Source organism: Copadichromis virginalis, linkage group LG3 (assembly GCF_057382275.1).
Source record: "Copadichromis virginalis isolate Kocher_CV1m ecotype Utaka linkage group LG3, C_Virginalis_male_GT1.1, whole genome shotgun sequence".
In the NCBI taxonomy this organism is placed as follows: Eukaryota; Metazoa; Chordata; class Actinopteri; order Cichliformes; family Cichlidae; genus Copadichromis; species Copadichromis virginalis.
Genome location: NC_140620.1, coordinates 28,206,783 through 28,227,119, shown reverse-complemented (window position 1 = coordinate 28,227,119; position 20,337 = coordinate 28,206,783). Strand labels below are relative to the sequence as shown.

At 40.7% G+C, this 20,337-nt stretch overlaps 1 protein-coding gene and 1 pseudogene across 2 annotated transcripts; one reads left to right on the top strand and one right to left on the bottom strand.

Annotated features, from left to right (window-relative positions):
* Nucleotides 1-659: 659 nt before the first annotated feature.
* On the bottom strand, nt 660-1,239 carry LOC146713905 (uncharacterized; annotated as a pseudogene). Its single transcript, XR_014918751.1, has 3 exons — nt 1,136-1,239; nt 896-1,049; nt 660-821 (listed from the first exon to the last, which is right to left on the bottom strand). The product of XR_014918751.1 is annotated as an uncharacterized LOC146713905 (transcript).
* A 298-nt stretch (nt 1,240-1,537) lies between these two features.
* Nucleotides 1,538-9,031, top strand: LOC146713904 (uncharacterized; the record flags this gene model as incomplete). The annotated part of the gene is made up of 5 exons (XM_085439186.1): nt 1,538-1,575; nt 4,187-4,218; nt 4,299-4,643; nt 4,750-4,827; nt 7,802-9,031. Coding segments are annotated over 5 exons (642 nt in total), but the record flags the coding sequence as incomplete, so codon positions are not given.
* Nucleotides 9,032-20,337: the final 11,306 nt, after the last annotated feature.

Here is a 20,337-nt window from a genome sequence, read left to right as displayed (position 1 = left end):
GTGCCGATCACCTGACTTTTTTCTTAAAAAGACACAGCACAGATACAAATTTCGCTAAGAGTATAGGTTTTTTTGTTTTGTTTTGTTTTTGTTTTTTTTTGATACAGCTTGTAAACTCACTGTCTGACCCATACTCCGGAACGGTAGGAGGCGGTAATGCTCCTTTACGTTGGTTGCCAACCGCCGTTAAACACAAAGAAGAAGAAGAAGAAGAAGAAGACAAATTTCGCTCTGTGAGCTTGATACGTGCATCAGTGTTGCTGGACCCATCACTAGTGATGGGCAGATGAAGCCCCATGAAGCACTGAAGCTTTTCATCCAATTGGTTCACCCCAACGCGAAGCTTCATGAAGCTTCATTTGCTCTAGCAGGACACCTACTGGACGTAAAAATAATAGCTGGCATGAATTTGAAGAGTGTGGCATTTTGCACACAGCCTGTAAATGTCAACAACAAAAGGAGTGTGTAAAACATGTATATTGTAGTGATGGCAGTATACTGTGTATATTTATAGTGGCAGTATGGGAAATGATTATTTGGAAATGCTTGAAATGGAAATGATCATTTACTGTGAGGTGAGGTGTGGTTGGGGTGTGGACAGTGGTTGTGCTTTTGTAACGTTGAGGTATGGACAGCTACACACTGAGCCTCAGTCCTGCCTGTTCACATTTTATTCTGTAAAAACTAAATTTTCACTGCTTTTATGACCTTTTTAGTGGGGAGAACATAGCTAGGATTTAATGATTTAACAAATCTTTTGAATCCTTTGTCCTCCACAATGCTAAATGGCTGGGAGTCCTCAATCACCAGACAATAAAGATAAAGCACAAATATAAATATCACATATGTAACTTATAACAGTTGTATAATATTGTTATATCATTTAGTAACATTACTGCATCCTATATTATCATTGCATTTGATGGCTCACCTGGTCTTGCTCCACAATCGGTGTCCCCCTTATTCTCATGCAAAGCTCTGTAGTGCCTAAGCATGGATGAGGTGTTGTTGTTATATCCCAGCTCCCTGGCACATAGAAAACACTTCACCTTGTACAAAAGTCAAGACAGCTCAACATAAATTGTATTGCACCATCAGTATCATGAAAATACATCTTCTGTAGAAATTTACATACCTTGTTGGGAGGAATAAGATCAAAATGTTCCCACACAGGGGAGGACATCCTCCTCTTCTTAGCTGGCTCCATTCTCTCCTGACTTTCCTCACTCTCATAAACCTCCAAACGGTCTCCAAACTCTCACTAACCGCAACTCTCCATCAAACACCCACATTTTTGAATGAAGTCTGAGGGGTTTATATCGCTGTCATATCTCGCGGCAAAGTTCGAACCACTTCATGAACCAGTCACGTGGTACAGCCGGGCAGCGAGGCTTCGGACGTCATCATTTTCAGCTCCTCCCATAAATGAAGCAAGCCTCGATACGCGCTTCGCGGAAACGCCCCCTCCATTACTCGACACACGCTCCGAAGCCTCGATACAGAACGTCCCATCACTACCCATCACTATTAAGTTACACGAAGTGGACAGCTCGCTGCGGTCTCTCCTTTAAACCGGTGAGTATCTAAAAGCTGATTTGACTCTTTGTGTCTTCATGTTCAGTCCTTTAAAACGTATTTAATGTAAACATGTAAACATGTCAACTGCATTTCGTTGCCCTGTACCTGTGCATGTGCAATGACAATAAAGTTGAATTCTATTCTATTCTATTCTAAAACTCGGCAGGATTTAAGTTTGGACTACCTAATGAAGACGAAGCGCATTAATTGATTTAAGTATTATTAAACCAGTGTTAATGTTTTGGCTTTGCTTCTTCGTCGGTTTTTGTTTGGAACGATCACAGCTGTGAAGTTTGTGGACATTTAAAGTGCGCATTGAGGAAACAGAAGAGCAGTTCACGTCTTAAACCATTCAAATGAATAAATAAAAGCTATATTTTTTGTTTGAACTACTGTGCTGCTGTTTGCTGCGAATATTTATTTAGCTCTCAGAGGTAAATCTGTACCAACTCTGAGCCGTGAAATATGCTTTTATCGTTGCATTACTCCACTTCCTCCTTCCTTGTTTTTGTCACGAGTTCTAAATCTGCTACTTCCTGGTTGAAAAAAATATTTTTTCAGTGAATCGTTTTTAGTTGATTCTTAGAAACTAAAAGCTGCTCCCCAACAAAAATCAAAGTTTGTGTTTAAATTGTTTTCGTCTGTTGCCCTGTGTTCCAGGTTAACTGTTTTTTGTTTGTTTTTGTTTTTTTTACTGGTTTTTACACTAACGTTTTTAAGTTAAGGTTGCGCAACAACAAGGTCCAGCAGCTCTGCTGGTTGTAGCAGAAACAGAAACAAAATAAAACCTGACGCAGTTGAAGTTTTTTTAAACATCATCTGAAAGCGCCGTGTCGTTAGAGTCGCGATTTTCAATATTTTGTTGTTACTGTAGGTGAATTAAAGACAGACTGTTAAATGGAAACTGTCCGAAACATGACCGGTGTAATGCTTTAATAATAGTTGCTTCTGGGAGGTTGTTAAGCCTGAGATTGAAAGAAATTTTGGTTTTTTGTTCTACAAGTGAAATTAAGCGCTTAGTTGAGTAACAGACTCTGTGAACCTGACCTACTCACTGACAGGTTTCCTCCAGCAAACTCCTCCTCCTGATGAACCTGACGAAATAACAGAATCGTGTAAAAGGAAAAAAAAACCGCATTACTCTCATAAACGTATATTATAAATACGATTATATTTCATAAGAAGAACCTTTTATCCAGATCCATCCATCTATTTTTATTGTCTATTATTATGACAAAGTGGAGAACCAAAGATGAACATCATGGTCCACACTTGCAAACATTCATGTTTCTCAGTCCACTAGATTAAAACGAGGCTCTGCTCTTTATTTGGCAAATCCATGTATCGGAAGGGCAGAAAACAGAAAACAGCCTGCGTTGATTAAACAACAAGTTTGTAAACTTCATCGTGGACTGTGGGGGAACATTTAACAGATTAATTCTTGGATACGTCAACACCATGAATCGAAATTTAGTGGAAGTGAAGAACCAAAAAAAAAAACACATGCTTGTCATTTTTCTTTTCTAGGTTCCAGGCCCTTGATTGTGATGCACTCAGGAAGTTCACCAGGAAAACTTCATCGTCACATGTTTGCTCACTTTCATGGAGAGGAGCTCCTGGCTCCTGGAAGCTGAGCAGACTGAAGAGGTAGGAACGTCATTCAAAACTGAGCTTACAAGAGTTAGAAAAGTTGACATAGGTAATATTAGACAAGGCACTGCACACTGATGTCAACAGGTGCTTTAAATCTATAGGCTTGAAGTGTGTAGTAGTAGTAGTAGTAATAATAATAACAATAATAATTCTGAAAATTAAAAAAGCTGTATAAAGAAAAATGAATGCAATAATTTGCATATCCCATAAACTCACATTTAATTCACAATAGAAAATAGAAAAAAATATTAACTGTTTAAACTAAGAAAAACACCATTTTAAGAATAAGGTTAAACAGTTCCAGAATAAGGTTTCTCAGTGTAAAATTGTGAAGACCTAAATGTTATCAAATACATAATACTCTACAGTACATGATATTATCGAAAGATTTTGATCATCTGGAGAAATCTCTGTGGGCAAGGGACAAAAATGAAAACCAGCATTGAATGCCCTTAATGTTCTGGTCCTCACTGCGTTAAAAAATGCAATAAAAAAAGTCTTCCTGTCTGCCATTGAGACCTTTCACCAGCTCCAAACATTTAGAGCGTAAAGAAGCAAAAAAAAAATACATCAGAGAGGATCCAGGACTGTTAGCTTCTTATATCAGACAAGATTGGGACATTGAGCTGCTCTCCTCAGTTCCCACGTGTTTATAGACTGTTAGAAAAGAAGATCTGATGCTACAATAAAAATGGTCTCTTCCCAACTTTTGGAAACATGTTGATTCAGCTAATAGTGTTTTGTTTTTTCTTAAAGTTGTGCGTTTTCTCATTTTAAAAATTTAATGTTTTTTGTGTTCTGTTGTGAATGAAATATAGTTTTATGACATTTCCAATTCATTGTATTCCATTTTATGTACATTTACTTTTTATGTCTTACTTTTATTCTCCTAGTTTAAAAAAAAAAAAAAATCTAAAACTTTGTCCTCACCTTTTTTCTTTTTTTTTCCTCACAGGAAAATTATCATCTCGATATTTCTGTCTTTATGTGAGTTTTCACATTGACACATTGAGAGGTTTTTATTTAAATAAAGCTACAATCCTGACCTTCCTCTGTCTCCTCTTCAGGTATATTTGCTCGAACTCAGAGTGTCTATGAGGCCAAGGAGGGCAGCAACATCACCATCAGACTGGACCGTCAGCTCCAAGCTGACGTGTCTCTAGCTCACTTGATGTGTGTTTTCCTCTCAGATAATGGAAATACTTTGTTTAAAATGATCAGAGGAGTGGAGGACTCTGAGTCTCAGCATGAGCAGTTTGCAGGACGGGTTCAGATCGATAGAGACGCCCTGAGAGGAGGAAGAGTCGTACTTTGTGTGTCCAGAGTCACAGCTGAAGACTCTGGAAACTACCGCTGTGATCTGGCTGCTGATTATAATAAGGTGCTGAGGAGGTGGGAGCATGAGGTCTCTGGTAAGTCAACAGAACCCCAGATGCAAACCTGTTGTGCCTTTGTTTTTGTTACTGCTGTAAGATGACCTGGATGAGAATCTAACACCTAACTAATCTGCTTCTACAGAAAATTTCATCTTGAATGTGACTCGCCTTCATTCAGTGAGCAGTGATGGCTTCCACACAACACCAGAACCAAGTGAAGGTAGTGTTACGAGTTCAAAATATTGGGGATGGACACCAGGGGCCTGTTCTTCGTACCGCGCTAAGTGAGTTAGCTGGATGAGATTGTTGACGATTTCGCGTGATCCTGGATCGTTCGGTTCCCCGAAGCCCATCCGGGACTTGCTGTCATAGCAACAGAGCCGTAAGCGTAAACCTGCTGGGGAGCAGGCTTATTTTATGTAAACAGGATTAGATCGCGGCCACGCAGGTATGTCCGCTTCATTCATACGAAAGCAACAGCGATATTCCACCACTGTTTCACCATAAATAAATAACATCACTGTAACCAAAGATAATGCAGCACTTGATCCTTTTATTGATGTCACACAGATACATACAGGTCATTCCCTAAAAAAGGGAAATGTACTATTAACATTCTATTACATGTATGTGATTATTACAGATGTAATTCATATTTCAGAGTAGTAATTGTAAATTACTTCGTGTAATCAAGATGAGAGACCACGGCTATAAAAGCGAAGGTGGATTTGGGAAGCCTGTCGCAGCCATGTCCTGTCCGTATACGCGAGCAACCCATTGCGGAAGGTGCAAGATTGATAAGGAGAGTCCTCAGAATTCAGCGTATATTGCGGGACAGACAGGATCCTTTAGCTCAGCGCGACAGTGTGCTCATAGAGAGATATCGATTTTCCCGTGAGGGTATTATTCACTTAACCAACTTGTTGACGAGGGGGTGCAGGACCACCACCTGTCTTTTTTTTTTTGCTCTGCCCTTTTCTTGGTTGCTGTTATAAACAAACAGATTATTCCAGGGTCTCTTTCCAAGAGACGACAAGCAATATAAGTGATAAATATTACCATTCTGTAGAATATTCTTATATTTCACTTTTACCTGTTCCCATGTTCTAGTGGGTCCTGTTGTGGCTCTAATGTGAAAGGGGATATAATATAACATATTATAATATAATATAATGTAATATAATATTGGATAATATGGTGTGATATGATAAATCTACCCTACCGCCTACTGGTGTTGGCCAGAGGGGCCGATGGCGCAATATGGCAGCCTGGCTTCTGTCAGTCTGCCCCAGGGCAGCTGTGGCTACAACCGTAGCTGCCTCCACCAGTGTGTGAATGTGAGAGTGACTGAATAGTGGCATTGTAAAGCGCTTTGGGTGCCTTGAAAAGCGCTATATAAATCCAATCCATTATTATTGTTATTATTGGATTACTTACGAGTTTGATTTGTCAGCAACTTTCTGCCAGCCCTCTCTCCTTGCTTTTGCAGCCTTTGCAGTGTTCCCTTGCGTTTTAATTAAACTCTGAAACTCCTGAAATCCCTCACTCAAGAGTTCTTGCTCTGCTGCCGAAAAATACCGAGCGCGCTCCTTCGACATTTTCGCCGACCAATCAAAGGGTTGCCGATCAATGTTTCTACTATCGATGCGTAGCCCCTGTTTGGCCACCCAGTGATCTCACATTACTTCATCCAGCTATACTAATCGTCAACAACAGGTGTGTTCGGGGAACCGGAATAGCGAGCTCAGAGTTAGCGCGATGATTTGGTCTTGGATGTTTCATTTGATCTTGGATGTAGTAAGCGACGTACGAAGCACAGGGCCCAGAGGAAAAACAGACAATAACAACACTGGTCCGGTCGGGTTGAGTCAAACGATGATTTAATGATCACACACACGTGGGAGATGGACACTGTATGCAGACAGTCTCAGATCTCATCTCAAAAAACACATCACCATAGTTTTATGAAATCAGGGTATTAGAACGCCCCCTCATGCGTAGTGACAGGTGTAATACAATCAATGTTGACAATTTTATTTAACACAAAGAATAACATTGTCTCCTTCCCGAGGGCAGACGCTGACTGCCCCCCTTCTCCTAGAACCGTCTGTACCCTGCTAAGACACAACATGGCAGCTACAAGGACTCTTTCATTTGTTAAGACCATCAGTGTGTATTGCTCTAAATCAAGTATATAATATTAAATGAATATTGCTGGATCAGCTACTTCTACTTAAAACATATTAAAACATGACTAAGCACAAAATCACCAAGAATAACATCTTATAAGTGCTGTGTAAGCGCGTGCGGCCTTCCAAGCTCAAAGCCTTTGCCCTCCATAGATCAGCCAGACTCGCACTGGCTGTAGCTTTTAACCTTTAATTACCTTGAGCACAACTCTAGAATAAGCAACGAACTGCAATGTGTATGGAATGATCAGGGTTACATCTGCAATGGAAAATCATGTTATTATTCTGGTACCTGCAAGGAAAAAGATCAAACTGAAATTATAGCCATCACTGTAAATGCAAAAGATAATGTAAGGTCAAAAACTTCAATTTATGTTTAATGCAAAGCTGGTTATATACTTCTAATGAACTAATAATGCCATCTTAAAATAATGAATGATAATGAGAAAAACATCCCCTCCTTATTCTACAGTAGGACACACCGAGCTGCTACTATGGTTATTAAAGGTTTTAAAGGTGTTCACTCATTAATTAACAAAGTGCTTTGTAATGAAACTTTTCTTTTAAAACAAAGTCTCTCTAGAACAAATCTAACCACTTGGTAGCCAGTCTGAAATGCTGCCAGGCATTTATTTGTGCACTTATTTAGAAGCGTTGACAACGATAACACTGCTCCTTTTTTTTTTTGCCATGGCTTTTTCTTTTTTTTTTCTTTTTTTTTTACAAGTTTATTATTTATTCAGTACCTAAAAATACTGACTGGCTGGTGCTGCAGAAAAAGAGGGGAGAAAATGGAGGGTTTAAAGGAAAGTAGAAACAAAATCTACTGTATGTATTTTAAATGGTCACATAAGAGTATCTGATTCCAGATGAACAGAATCAACTTTCTGTAATTGCCTTCCCTGAATGACTGAGCATGACAAGGTTAAATCAAACATAAATAGTTGCTTCACCTGACATCAGATATAAACTGATGTTTTTTTTTTTGTTTGTTTTTTCTTAAAGGAGCAAGAAGTCCTGAGGAGAAACGCAGAGCTCATGACTGGAACAATGTTAAAACTGTTTTAGGAGCTCTAAATGTTGGAGCTCTAATACTTGGTGGTTTAGTGTTAGTGATAGAAGAGGCTAACAGACATCTGCAAGCAATACTGTGAAAGTTTTTTTTTTTTTTTTCTCTGTGTAGTTGAATTTTAATCGAACAATTTTTATGCTCTGATTTATGTTTTGATGTATTTCGTTTTGCACTTATAAAGACAAAAGCCTAGATCTTTATATTCAAAGATTCATTCGAAGTTACATTTGATCCAAATGCACATTTCTCAGCATCATTATGGCTCCAGGTAGATCCCCTTCGTGGTCTCCTGGAAATAATAACCACAGCTTTTCAGCCGTTCTCAGTATCAGCTTCAACTATGAGCATGGGTTATGAAAGAAAAATCACTGAACATGCACTTTTACTCTTTTTAACATGACCTTAGACATTTTAAGTGGGTTTTCTGTCTCTTCAGAGAACTCACTCTCAGCAAATAATGTGAAACATGCAGCATTTCAGCTCAAAATTGACAATGACTCATTTTCATGTTCTCACAGTAATGTTACAGTAACACACTTCATTTCTATTAAAAATGTAAGTGGCAAGACATAAAACCATTGATGTAATTGTTTGGTCTTTATAAATCACATCTGACTTAAACAAAGATAAAAACAATAAATGTAATAACTGCACTCTTCAGTTTGACAGACGTGTTTCAGTCTTGGATAAAAGCTGCAAAAGTCTCATGTATGTAACGTTAAATATCTGAATTAAGCACTTTTTAAATCTAATACTTGCAATAATTTCTAATAACATAAGCTTCACCTTTAAACACCTTTTTTCAGTTTCATGTAAAAAATAAAAAAATAACAGTGTTTATGGGTTTTTGGTGTTATTTCTGTTTAGGTTTTTTTTTTATTTTTTTTATTGGTTTTATAAACGCACTACCCAAGTTTTTGGATATTATTTTGTATTTGTATAAATATTTTTTTAAACAATATTAAAACATATGTTGGTATTTTAACAAAGTGTGTGTGTGCGCGCGTGTGTGTGTGTGTGTGTGTGTGTATATCGAGAGATCTATATCTGGTAGTAATGTGTTTTGGTGACATTTGTTATCAAGAACATTGCTGTCTGATTTTCTTTGTTTTATATTTTTTTTCTTCATTTGTTGTAATAAATTTTTCTTCATTTGTTGTAATTGATTGATAAATCAATAAAAAGTAGGAGTAGAAGTTTCTTGGGGTCTTGTTCACGAGTGAAAGGAGAGGGGAGCGAGAGATCAAGAGATGGATTGGGATCATCGCAGCTTATGTATGCTGTCTGTCATGGTAAAAAGAGAGCTTGATTTACCAGTCAAATTAAACGGCCACTGTTTGCTTGTCTCATTCTCTGTTTCCCACTGTGGGTGGCACAGTCGTACCTGATCACTACAAACCACAGAGAGGTTATCACTCAGGTAGGCCTACTGCTGTTTAGTACAGACTTTACACTCAGTGTGCTCAGCTCGGAAACCTGTTCAGAGACTGAAAAAGAAATCAACTTAGTTTGTGGACAGGTCATTTTTTTGATTAGACCGATGTTCTTGGTGACCAATAGCCAAAAAAGGAACTGGTGAAAGTTTTAATCTGTGTCGCTGCATTTCCAGCAGTGTAAATGAAACCCATCATCAGAGCTGCTGTAATTTCCCAGCTGGGCTTCATTCAGTAGTGTTAGTAAGACTTTGTTTACCAAGTTCCATATATAAAATGTGTTCCTACATCAGAATGTGCAGAATGTGTACCGCACCTAAAGTGAACTGTAAATAAAATTCAAAATGTGTCTCTCCAGTGGATTTTAAACTGAAAGTCTCAACATAACCTGCCCTGGACCAGGATATGTGTTCAGCATTAGTTTTCATAGTGATCTACTCCCAACCGTTTGCCATGGCTGACCCTCCCTGAGCCTGATACTGTGGAGGTTTCTTCCTTTTAAATGGGTGTTTTTCCTTCCCACTGTCACAATGTGCTTGTTCAGAGGTGATTTTTTGATTGTTGAGGTTTTCTCTCTTTTATTATTGGGTCTTTATCTTAAAATGTAAAGTTGAGATGACTGTTGTTGAGTTTGGTGCTACATAAATAAAACTCAACTGAAACTAAATGTATCTAACCAACTTCAAAATGTCACATAATTAGTCTAAAAATTAAACACTGATAGAAAATCGTCTGACACCCTCTAAATTTTCAGTGTAACTGTTTTTATGTCTTTCAGCCTGTTTCTGAAACTTACTCACACTTCAAATCTGATGTGGTAGTTTGATTTAGTTGATTCTTTATTTCTTTGCAACTAACAGAAGTTGGTTGCTGATAATGTTGTGGATTTATTTGTTTGTGTGGTCTAATAAGCTTCAAAAAATCTGGGGTTGTTCCCAGCTCCAATAGTGAGCTCAGTTTTTGATGCCGACACTGGTTAGCAGACGATCTGGGAAGAGTAGTGGTCAACGCTGGTCTTAAATACAGCCATGACAATGAGCTCCAGGTGGGGCTCCAGGCAGTAGTGATGTGTCATGTGCAAAAGGGCTTTGCAGACTGACTCCAGTAAACAAAGCAGCATCTGGCTGCAGTTTAAAGAAGAAGCAGATACTAACAGAGGAGAAATCAAATCACCCTGAATTTCAACCTGCACTGAAAACAGACTGTTTGGCTGCTGAGTTTGGTTTCTGTTCTGTGGATTTGTTTTCAGTATTTTGTTTTTGTGTTAAATTAAAATTAAAAGTATGATTAATACTATTAAAAGAATTCCTGCTTTTGTAACAGAACAAATACACAAAATTAGGCAATTATAAGGCTTCTCATAAAAACGCTGAATGCAAAAAGCTTTAGCAATACACGGCACATTCATATTTGCCAAGTAAGGCTAGAATATGAGGCTACAGATGATAATAAATTAAGAGCCATTTAGGATCCAAAAGAGCCGGCTCTTCTTTGGGAGCCGTCCCACAAGATCCGAACTTCCCACTACCAGGGAGAAAAAGTCTAATAGACTTTCCCTGCACCACAGGTTGCAATAGCCAATTCTCTGTGTGTGTTACTACACTCAAATTTGCTTGAAGATAGGCTGGCTCACTTCTTACAAGGCCAGGGGCCCTAACACTTACAATAGCACCACATGTGCTGATACATTATTGAATGAAATAAATGTCGAATAATACTCACTCTAGTATTAGAGATAAACATAATGTTCTGTATGTGGACTATGTATAGGTAGTTGGGCTATGACACTGTAATAGTTTACTAATCAAGTAATTATTATTTTTTATTATATCATTGTCACATGGTTTTATTTCAACACCAATTTGAATAATACTTGGACAGAGAGGGATGGAGTGTGGCTTCAGTGTTTTGTGCAAATAATCCCACAGAGAACAGACAGAGAAGGAGGAGAGCCGGAAACCAAAGGTTGGTGTTGATTATTAAAAAATTAAATTAGATTAAAAAAAAAAAGAAGTTATTTTCAGTTCCACTATATTCTGTCAATTTTGCAGTTTTATGAATAACTGTGTCATAAAAAGTTGATTTATGTTTTGGAAATCATAAGATCTGTTAGAACTCTGAATAGTGATAGAAGCATCTCAAAAATTGTGTGTGTTCAGTTTTCAAGCCTTTTTTTTTCACATATAACACGAATCATCCATACAGTACTATACAGTATGTGTTTTATAAACACTAAAATTGTCTTACTAAATCTGTACAAGTTGTTTTATATTTTCAGAATATCATTAGGCTTTTGAGTCAGTGCATGAAAAAACACAACACTGGGGACGGACAGTTTATATGTAAAATATTTCAAAGTACCTTAATCAATCTTATTCATAATTAATTAAAATTTAACAAGTAACGAAGAAGGGCACCAGCAGAGGAAACACAAAGGCTTTATGTGTTTAAGTTCTGAGTCAGAGTTTTTCCTTTTTTTTTTTTTTGGCCTGTCCCATTTGGTTCTTTAGTCGTCAGAATTGTTGTCTGAAGACCAACAAGGATACCCAATGGATTTACTTTGCCAAATGGATCATCGTGGCATTGCCGTATTGGTCCATTTGATCGACCTTTGTTTTTATTATTTATTATATTTTATTTTCAGATGTTACAGACGGGACAGACATGAGTGAGGGATAGGAAAGGGAGAAAGAAAGAGGAAGGAAAGGAAAAACAGAAGGGGAGAGGGACAGTGAGAAAGGGGGGAGAAAAAAAATCTCCTGGATCACCTGTTGAGAGAGAAAGAATAGAAAACAAGCAAAAAAAAACAAAGCAACATACTAAACACATCACCATCGCATTAATCTAGCTAAGTGTAAACAGCAGTAAATACTAAATATTCAATGTTGTTGTGCAGCACGCAGGACAGACAGCGCACAATGTGCTTTGAAGTAGCAGCCAAGAAAGGTGTAATTTAAGTCTATGAGCAGTGAACACCCGTGTGCACACCTGTGTGGATCAGCGCGCTTGTATTCAAATGGTTTCCACATGTAATGGGAAGGGCTGAGGATCCCCAGACGAGGCGTCACCCAGTAGCCACCGAGCAGAAGCTAGAGGGGGCTGCTGCTGAGTCAGAGTTTTTCCAGCAACATATTGTGAAAGAAAATGAAAAATATGAAAATAAATCTCGAGGGATATTTGAATGTACTTTAAATACAGCGTTACATATTTCCATCTACTGAGGAAATATGTAAAGCAGAACTAAAATCACAGTAGAGATGAGACAGTGACAGATGGTGTAGTTAATGCCTCTGGTTTGTTTGAATATACAAAACTCTGCACATGATTTCAACTCTTTCCACTTGTTGTCCCAATGGACAAAATAAACAGCAGCAGGTGGATGAAGCCCTGTCTGGCACATAGTGCATTTTTGTGCAGTGTGTGGTAGTCAAAGAAGAAATGCAGGACATCAGTGAATTGAAGGTTTGCATTTGTGTAGAGTAATCTTAGTGGTTGATTTGTGTGTGTATGTCTATTGCTGAATGGTGTTTCATAGCTTTCCACTGTTTCAGTTTTTGTTTTTTTGTTTTTGTTTGTTTTTTTACCATATTTGAATTGACTGTTTTGAGGCAGGAGGTGGAGCGGGGCTGAAATATCTTTTGAGCAAATAATTGTATATAGATACGGTGTTTCTGTGAAGAGAAACACAGAGGAAGCTCAGAAACATTATGGTATAAACTTTAATAATCTTTTGTAGCAGATGTTTCTCTCACATTTTGCTTGACATATGTTGACACATTGACAAATGTTAATCAAAGACTTGGTGGTAAAATGATAGTATCATATACTGCATTATATTGTAAAAATCTGTTTTTTCTGTATTACTGAAAAATAAAACAAAAACAAGGAAAGTTTAAAGAAAAAAACAGAAGTTTATTTTTTTCTTGAAATTATTTCAAACACATAATTTAATGTTATTACTTTAGAACATTTTAGCATTTCTATCTGATGTTTATGGATGCTTGTTTCCTCCACCACAACTACAGACAGAAGTAAGCCAAACAGTCAAGTTATTGCAAACTGTTTTATTATTTTCTCAAAACCTTTGACTTAGTGGCTGATTATAACAAAATTTCAAATCACTTCAGAATAATTTTAATTTGCCCACAAATTTTTTGCAGCTTTTGGGTTCCATGGCAACAAAATTATTGTCTAAGGCAACACTACAATTTCCACACTATACTATATCCTCAAAACCTCAATTTAGAAAAAAATATACGTTCTTATAATGGAAGAAATAAAATACATAATAAAAATTGGGAGGAAAAAAAGGGGAGGGGGGAGTTGAATAAACAAACCATATAAAGGCTAAACAGACAAAATGTAAGTTTATTCAAATGATTTGGCTTTTTTCCTTCTTTTTATTCCCGCTGTCTTACTATTTATATTTCATTTCTGCACAGTTGGTGTGAAGCACCCAAAATTGTATTGTTGTGCAATGAGAATGAGGAACTATTCTATTCTTTTTTTCCCCCAGATGTTGGCAAAGGCATCATTGTTCAATTTGGATCTGCATCTTTCCTCCATGAACACCTCCCTCCCTTTATACATGTACTGTCTCATCTCTGAACCAAGCTCCTTCATCTATCGTGCATTTAACATCACCACCATCTTCCTCGTCCTCCCTGTCTGCATCCTCATCCTCCAACATGGTCTCCAAGAATGGAGGAAAAAAGGCTCCACCTTCATGGAAGTACTGAGTCACTCTGACTGCTTCACCTACAACATCGTCATCATGGACCTGTTTGCTGTCTTTGGGTCTATCTTCGGCTATCATAGTAGCATCATTAATAATTTAAACATGTTATTCTGGGCGTTCTTTCTTTATTGTGTCTGCTGGTTTGGACTGATTTTCTTTCACATGCTGACTTGTGTGGAGCACTACATGGCTGCTGTTCATCCCATCACTTATCGAAGCTTAAGGAAAGAAAGAGGAGTCAGAATCAGGATAATCAGCATAGGCTGTGTTTGGCTGCTTTGCTTTGCTATAGCAGGTTTCATAATTATAGAAGATATGATCCTCTCCATTGTGAATTTTTGCCTCTTGACATTGTCTTTAACCGTCTCCTCCTTCTGCAGCCTTTCTGTTCTTTATGTCTTAATTCATTCAGGCCCAAGAGAAGAGAGCAGGAACAGGGACAGGGTTGACCAGTCAAAGAAGAGGGCATTTTACACCATTGTGACCATACTGGGAATGATGGCGTTGAAATTTTTTTGGGATCTGAATTGGTCTGTAGTGTATATCACAGGAGGACTTAATGGATGCATATTAATGTCATGGGGTGTCTGGTTCAATCTTCCTAGCAACCTGTTGTTGCCTTTGCTGTTTCTATACAGAAAGGGTAAATTTGTGTGTTGCAAGAACAACACGCAATGAGTATAAAGAAGAGCGCCTAGGAACATTTGGAGTTGTCTCTTCCTGTAGCTCTTGCGATGAGCAGATGACCCTGAGCAACCGATTGCTGAACACTGTGGCCCCTTTAATGACTTTGTGTTTACTGGCTCTTTCTCTGCTTATTTTTGATTTCCACTGTATTCCTGTGGGACTGAATTTCCAAGGAATGCTGCTTTTCTTGTTGTGTTATTACACAGAGATAAGCACATCTTATGGTCTGGACGTTCCTGTTTTCTTCTCAATCTCACTCCTCAAAGATCAGCACATAATCAGCATCAGCTCAGAGTAGGTTAATTAGATATAATTCATGTGAATTGATTATGAAGATTACTATTTTAATAAGGAGAGACCATTAGAAATAAATGGACATGCTTTATTGTTATACATAATATAAATAGAAGTATGTGGTGCTTAGACTCTGATGGCCCGTTTCTTCTGAACCGAACTCCAGCTGTGATAGCGAGCTGAGCAGGACCCCCTGGAGTCTAGATGCTGGTGTTGGAGATGAAGATGGTGCCATGAATGGAGCCTTAGTGAAAAGGAAAAGGCGGTGATGGGGAGGAGGTGTGTTTCACAAAGTCATCTGCAAGGGAGCATGACAGAATGACAGTGAGATTGAAAGTAAGCGGCATGAATACTAAATGGCCTGAAGAAGGCCCGGAGAAAGATGATTGGACTAGACCAGTGATGTCACAAACAGCTTGACAGAGTGGGAAAGTGGACGTGAAGCCTACAGATTTACCCGAGAACACCTGGGAGCAGACAGATGTGAGACCACAGATGTTATTGAACTTAAGCTTTATTTGATTGTTGATTTGCATTCTTTTGTTTTCCTCCTGCTAAATTGCTTTAATAAAATATCCTGCATTCAAAATTCAAAATTGTGGATTTTTTAACCTTTTTTGAAACAGTAAAGTTTAAATTCTGAGCACTAGTTTACATCTTATATATGATTCATACGGGTTACTCCAGCCTTCTAAAAGTAACAAACCCTCATGGCTTGCTTTTCCAAACCACTATATTAAGCCCAGTCACATTCCAAGAGCTGCAGCAATGGATGTTTGTGGTAGGATACTGGGCTTGCGAGACTACACAGGGCTGGGTTTATATCAGAGTAGACATCCAGAGAATAGAGGCAGTTAGAACTACCAAATCTCCAAACCTAATGGATCCATCCTAGCTCTGCACTGCCTGCTGGGTAATATCATCACAGACTACACTTTTTAAACCACAGGGTTCATACTCTAGTCCTTGAAGGCCGTTGTCCTGAAACTTTTACATCTGTCCCTGCTGCAACACACCTGGATAAAATTCGTAGGACTTTAGCAAGACTATAGAACTTGACTGCATGTTGAGGTGGCAATTCAGCTATTTGATTCATGTTAGAGCACCTCAAATGTGAATGAACATTGTGTAATAAAAGTAGATTTAGAAATACCATCCATCTTAAAAACCTTTCATCTAATTAGAAATCCCAGTCTTCAATTAATTCAATACAAAATATTACATAGAGTGCACTATACAGGTCATCGGATGTTCAAGATGGGCTTTACGTCTACCAACAACTGCTCACACTGCCAAACCAATTCACCGGACAATTATATCCACGCTCTTTGGTTCTGTCCACCAGTTCAGAAGTTTTGGCGCGAGATATGTGAAGACTTATCGAAGTGTCTGAAATGTAACATTCCAACTTCCCCCTTAGTGTGTTTGTTGGGCAGCTTAGATAATGTCACTTCAGAAAAGAATATAGCCCATATGATCTTCACTGCCCTATGCATAGCCAAGAAAACAGTCCTCATGAACTGGAAAAATAAAAATAATCTTAATTCTAACCAATATAGAAATTATCTATTAGATTACATTAGTCTTGATACAGCCTCTGCCACCACATCAGATCAATTGCTCTGGGCTCCTTTGATCAGCTCCATCACCTAGTGGGGGTGGGGGGTCATAGTTTGGTCCCGCCTTCACTGTTGTGATTGGTGTGGGGGTAGGGACAGGCTTAGGGCGTCGGGGGGTTCCCCGGAGGCATCTTCCTTGGGGGGCTCAACCCGGGGTAGCGGTCATGTCCGGTTAGGGGCTCTGTTGGCTCTCCGGTGACTGTTTCCTCGCGGCTGCGTGCAGCGGGGCTAGGGGAGGGTCTGTGCTGACGGACGTGGGTTACTGACCTGGTAGCCTGGCTGGCCCTGGGTGGGTCCGGGATGGGCGTGAGGTTCTGGGGGCGCTCCGTCTCTGGGCTGGGACCCGGACTGGGCCTCGGGGGCTTGGGTCCTGGTTGGTGTGTTGCCGGGGTTGTGGGCGGGTGGGTGCATGGGGGCCCAGCCCTGGAGCAGGGTGCCGCCGGTGCGTCGAGCCACCTGGGGGGCTCTTCAACTGGTGGGGGAGATTGTCACATCTTGCAGGAGCTTTCCTCTCCTCAGGAGCTCCCTCTGCAGGAGGGGGAGATACAGGAGAGGTGGAGGAAGATCTCAGCCTGGGTGTTTATTGTCTTATGTAGTCTGGAAGATGAGTGGATGGTGGGGTGGGTGCAGTTTTCTCTGTGGTGGGGTTGGGTGGACTGTCCCGGGCTCTGTGGGGCCGGGCGGCGCTGCTGCACTGGGCCCGGTCTGGATGGGCCTGGGCCCCCTTTCCCTGGCGGGTCGTGGAGTATGGGGGTGCCTACTGGGGTCAGCGGGGGAGCTGGCCCCAGGGAGGGGTCACTTGCCCCTCCCTTCCTTCCCTCCCCATCTCCAGCTGCCTCCCTCTTCCCGCTCCACCACAACCACCCACACATGCAGGGCCTTGGAGTAGGGGTATGTCACCAGGGTGCAGAGGAGGCTACCCCCCCCCCTCTGTCCCCTTCTGGCTGCCTCTGCCTCAATTTTATCCCACAACTTAGACATTCACATTACTCACACTCTCATTACACATACATATAGGATCTTGGGGGTGGGCACAATACACGGAGTCCAAAGTACCATCAGGGTGTACACCCCACCCCTGGCATCGTTGCCCACCTCTCAATTTTAAATACACGTAGACATTGAGGGTTAGCAGGAGGGACCATGCGCTTACCTGCTGCTCTCTGGCAGGTAGCTCCAAGCCCTCCTGGGTTTTAAATGCACCTTAGAACACACATGCATCAACATTACAATGAGCGGGTGGAGGGAGGTTTGGAGTCTTCTCTCACCCCCGTTCTCTGCGACCTGCTGGAGCAGGGGGGCTAGGAGGAGGAGTTGGCCGTCCGACTGCGGTCTGGAGTGTGGAGCCTTCCTGCTGCTGCGGAGTCGGGGCGGTCTGCCTCCCCCCACCGCAGGGAAAAGGGAAACACCACCTGGGTCTGGGTGCAGTTCCCCCCTCCAGGGGCGAGGGCACCTAGACCCGGTTTGTAGAGTACGCTTGGGGAGTGTGATCGTGTGTACAACGTCTCTTTATGTCTGTCTCCACGTTGGTTGAGTGTGGAGTAAGTGCATATGAGAGCATGAGGGGGGGAATGGATGTTTGTATCTGTGTGTGCCTGTATGTCTGTGTCTATATGTCAGATTGGGTGTCAGGCGCCACCTCTCTGGGGACATCTCAGGCCCTCCAAGGTTTGGAGGCCTATCTCCCCCTACCACCACTTCCCCTGCCAGTGGCGGACCCCCTCAGACATCGGTGCGTTGGTGGTTCTTTCGGTCACTCAGGCGCAGCTGGCTGCCGGCGGAGCTCACGGGCGCGTCACTGCAACTCCCCCTGGCTTCTGCTCCGCGGCTGCTGAGTGAGCCCTCATCTGGGACTCTCCTCAGCTCTTTCTGGGACAGTGGCGCAGCTGCCCCTCTGTTGGTCTTCCTTGGTCTCTTGTGTTCTGGGGGCCTCTGGATGTCTGGAGTTTTGATCTCCTCCACACCTGCTTCATGCCCTGGAGGACGGGGCTGTGCCCCCCCCACACCCTCTAGCAGATTATTACATGAAGGAACCTTTTAAAAAAACAAAAAACAAGCGCGTCCATGCTCACAGGTGTACACACGGGTGATCACACCCACAAACTACACCCTTTTTGGCTCCTACCTCAAAGCACACTGTGTTCTGTTGATCTTATGTGCTGCACAATAATGTTTAACATTTAGTATTTACTGTCATATTCCCATATATCATTGTGATGTTGTTTATTCTATTACTCTTGTTCTCTTCTGCTTGCTTTCTTTTTTCTTTCTCAGCAGGTGATCCAGGTGATCGATATATGCATTTTTTTTCTCTGCCCGTTCTGTTGGTTTTTGTCTTTTGCCCTTCTCCCCCGTCCCTCTTCTCAGCTGTTTCTCTTTCCCTCTTTCTTTCTCCCCTTCTTTCCCCCAGTCAAGTCTGTCCCGTATTCAGTAAGTGAAAATAAAATAAACAATAAAAGGTGAATCAAATGGACCATTACGGCAAGGCTGGGATGGTCAGTTTGGTAAAGTAAATCCGTTGGGCATCTTTCTTTGCCTTTAGACAACAATTCTGATGGCAAAAGAGCCAAACGGGACAGGCCAAAAAAAAAAAAAAAAAAAGGAAGGAGGTTCTGCAGCATCCGGTCCCGTACCAGCAGACTGAGAGACAGCTTCTTCCACCAGGCCATCAGACTGCTGAACACGTCATAGACACCTCACCTTCACTACTGGAGCTTCAACATTATGCACTCCATACTGTACAGTAATGCCACTGTTTTGCACATGTCTCAACTCAGTATATTTTTATATATTTTTATTTATTGTTTACTCTATTTAATTTGTAAAATATGTGTACACACACACACACACACACACGTAGAAAAATATTTAGTATACACATCCAGAAATGCATATACTATTATATATTGTACATATATTTATTAGTTTCAGATGTAGCCATTCTTGTATTTTGCTTGTTTACATTATTGTATTTTTGCACACCTCTGTTGCTTGTGAAGCTCGCACACAAGAATTTCACTCACATGTGCTGTACCAATGTACCTGTGACAATAAAAGTGATTTGATTTGAAAAAAAAAAAAAATAAATACCATCCATCCATTTGCTTCTCCTTTTCAGGGTCGCGGAGGGCGATGGAGCCAATCCCAGCTGTCATAGTGCGAGAGGCGGGGTACACCCTGGACAGGTCGCCAGTCTGTCGCAGGGCCAACACACAGGAACAGACAACCATTTGCTCTCACATTCACAGCTAGTGGCAATTTGGATTTTCCAGTTAACCTATCCCCACAAGCTGCATGTCTTTGGACAGTGGGAGGAAGCCAGAGTACCCAGAGGGAACCCACGCAAACACAGGGAGAACATGCAAACTCCACACAGAAAGACCCCGACCTGATGTTGGAATTGAACTCAGGACCTTCTTGCTGTGTGGCAACCGTGCTAACCACCGTGCCACCGTGCTGCCGATTTAGAAGCACTTTTTTTTTTAAATTGCACTTTTATTTAAATTTACGTGAGTAGGGTTAGTGGCTGCCACCTCGGACTGCAGTTGCTAATGACCTACAATTTTTATTCAGGTGTGTTGCGGCAAGGACAGATGTTAAAGTTTCAGGACACCACTCTTTTAAAGAGCTCTTTGATGGGACTAAGCCCAGCTTGAGCTGCCAGTGCTTTTCTTCTGACACCAAGAGAGCTGTGCTGC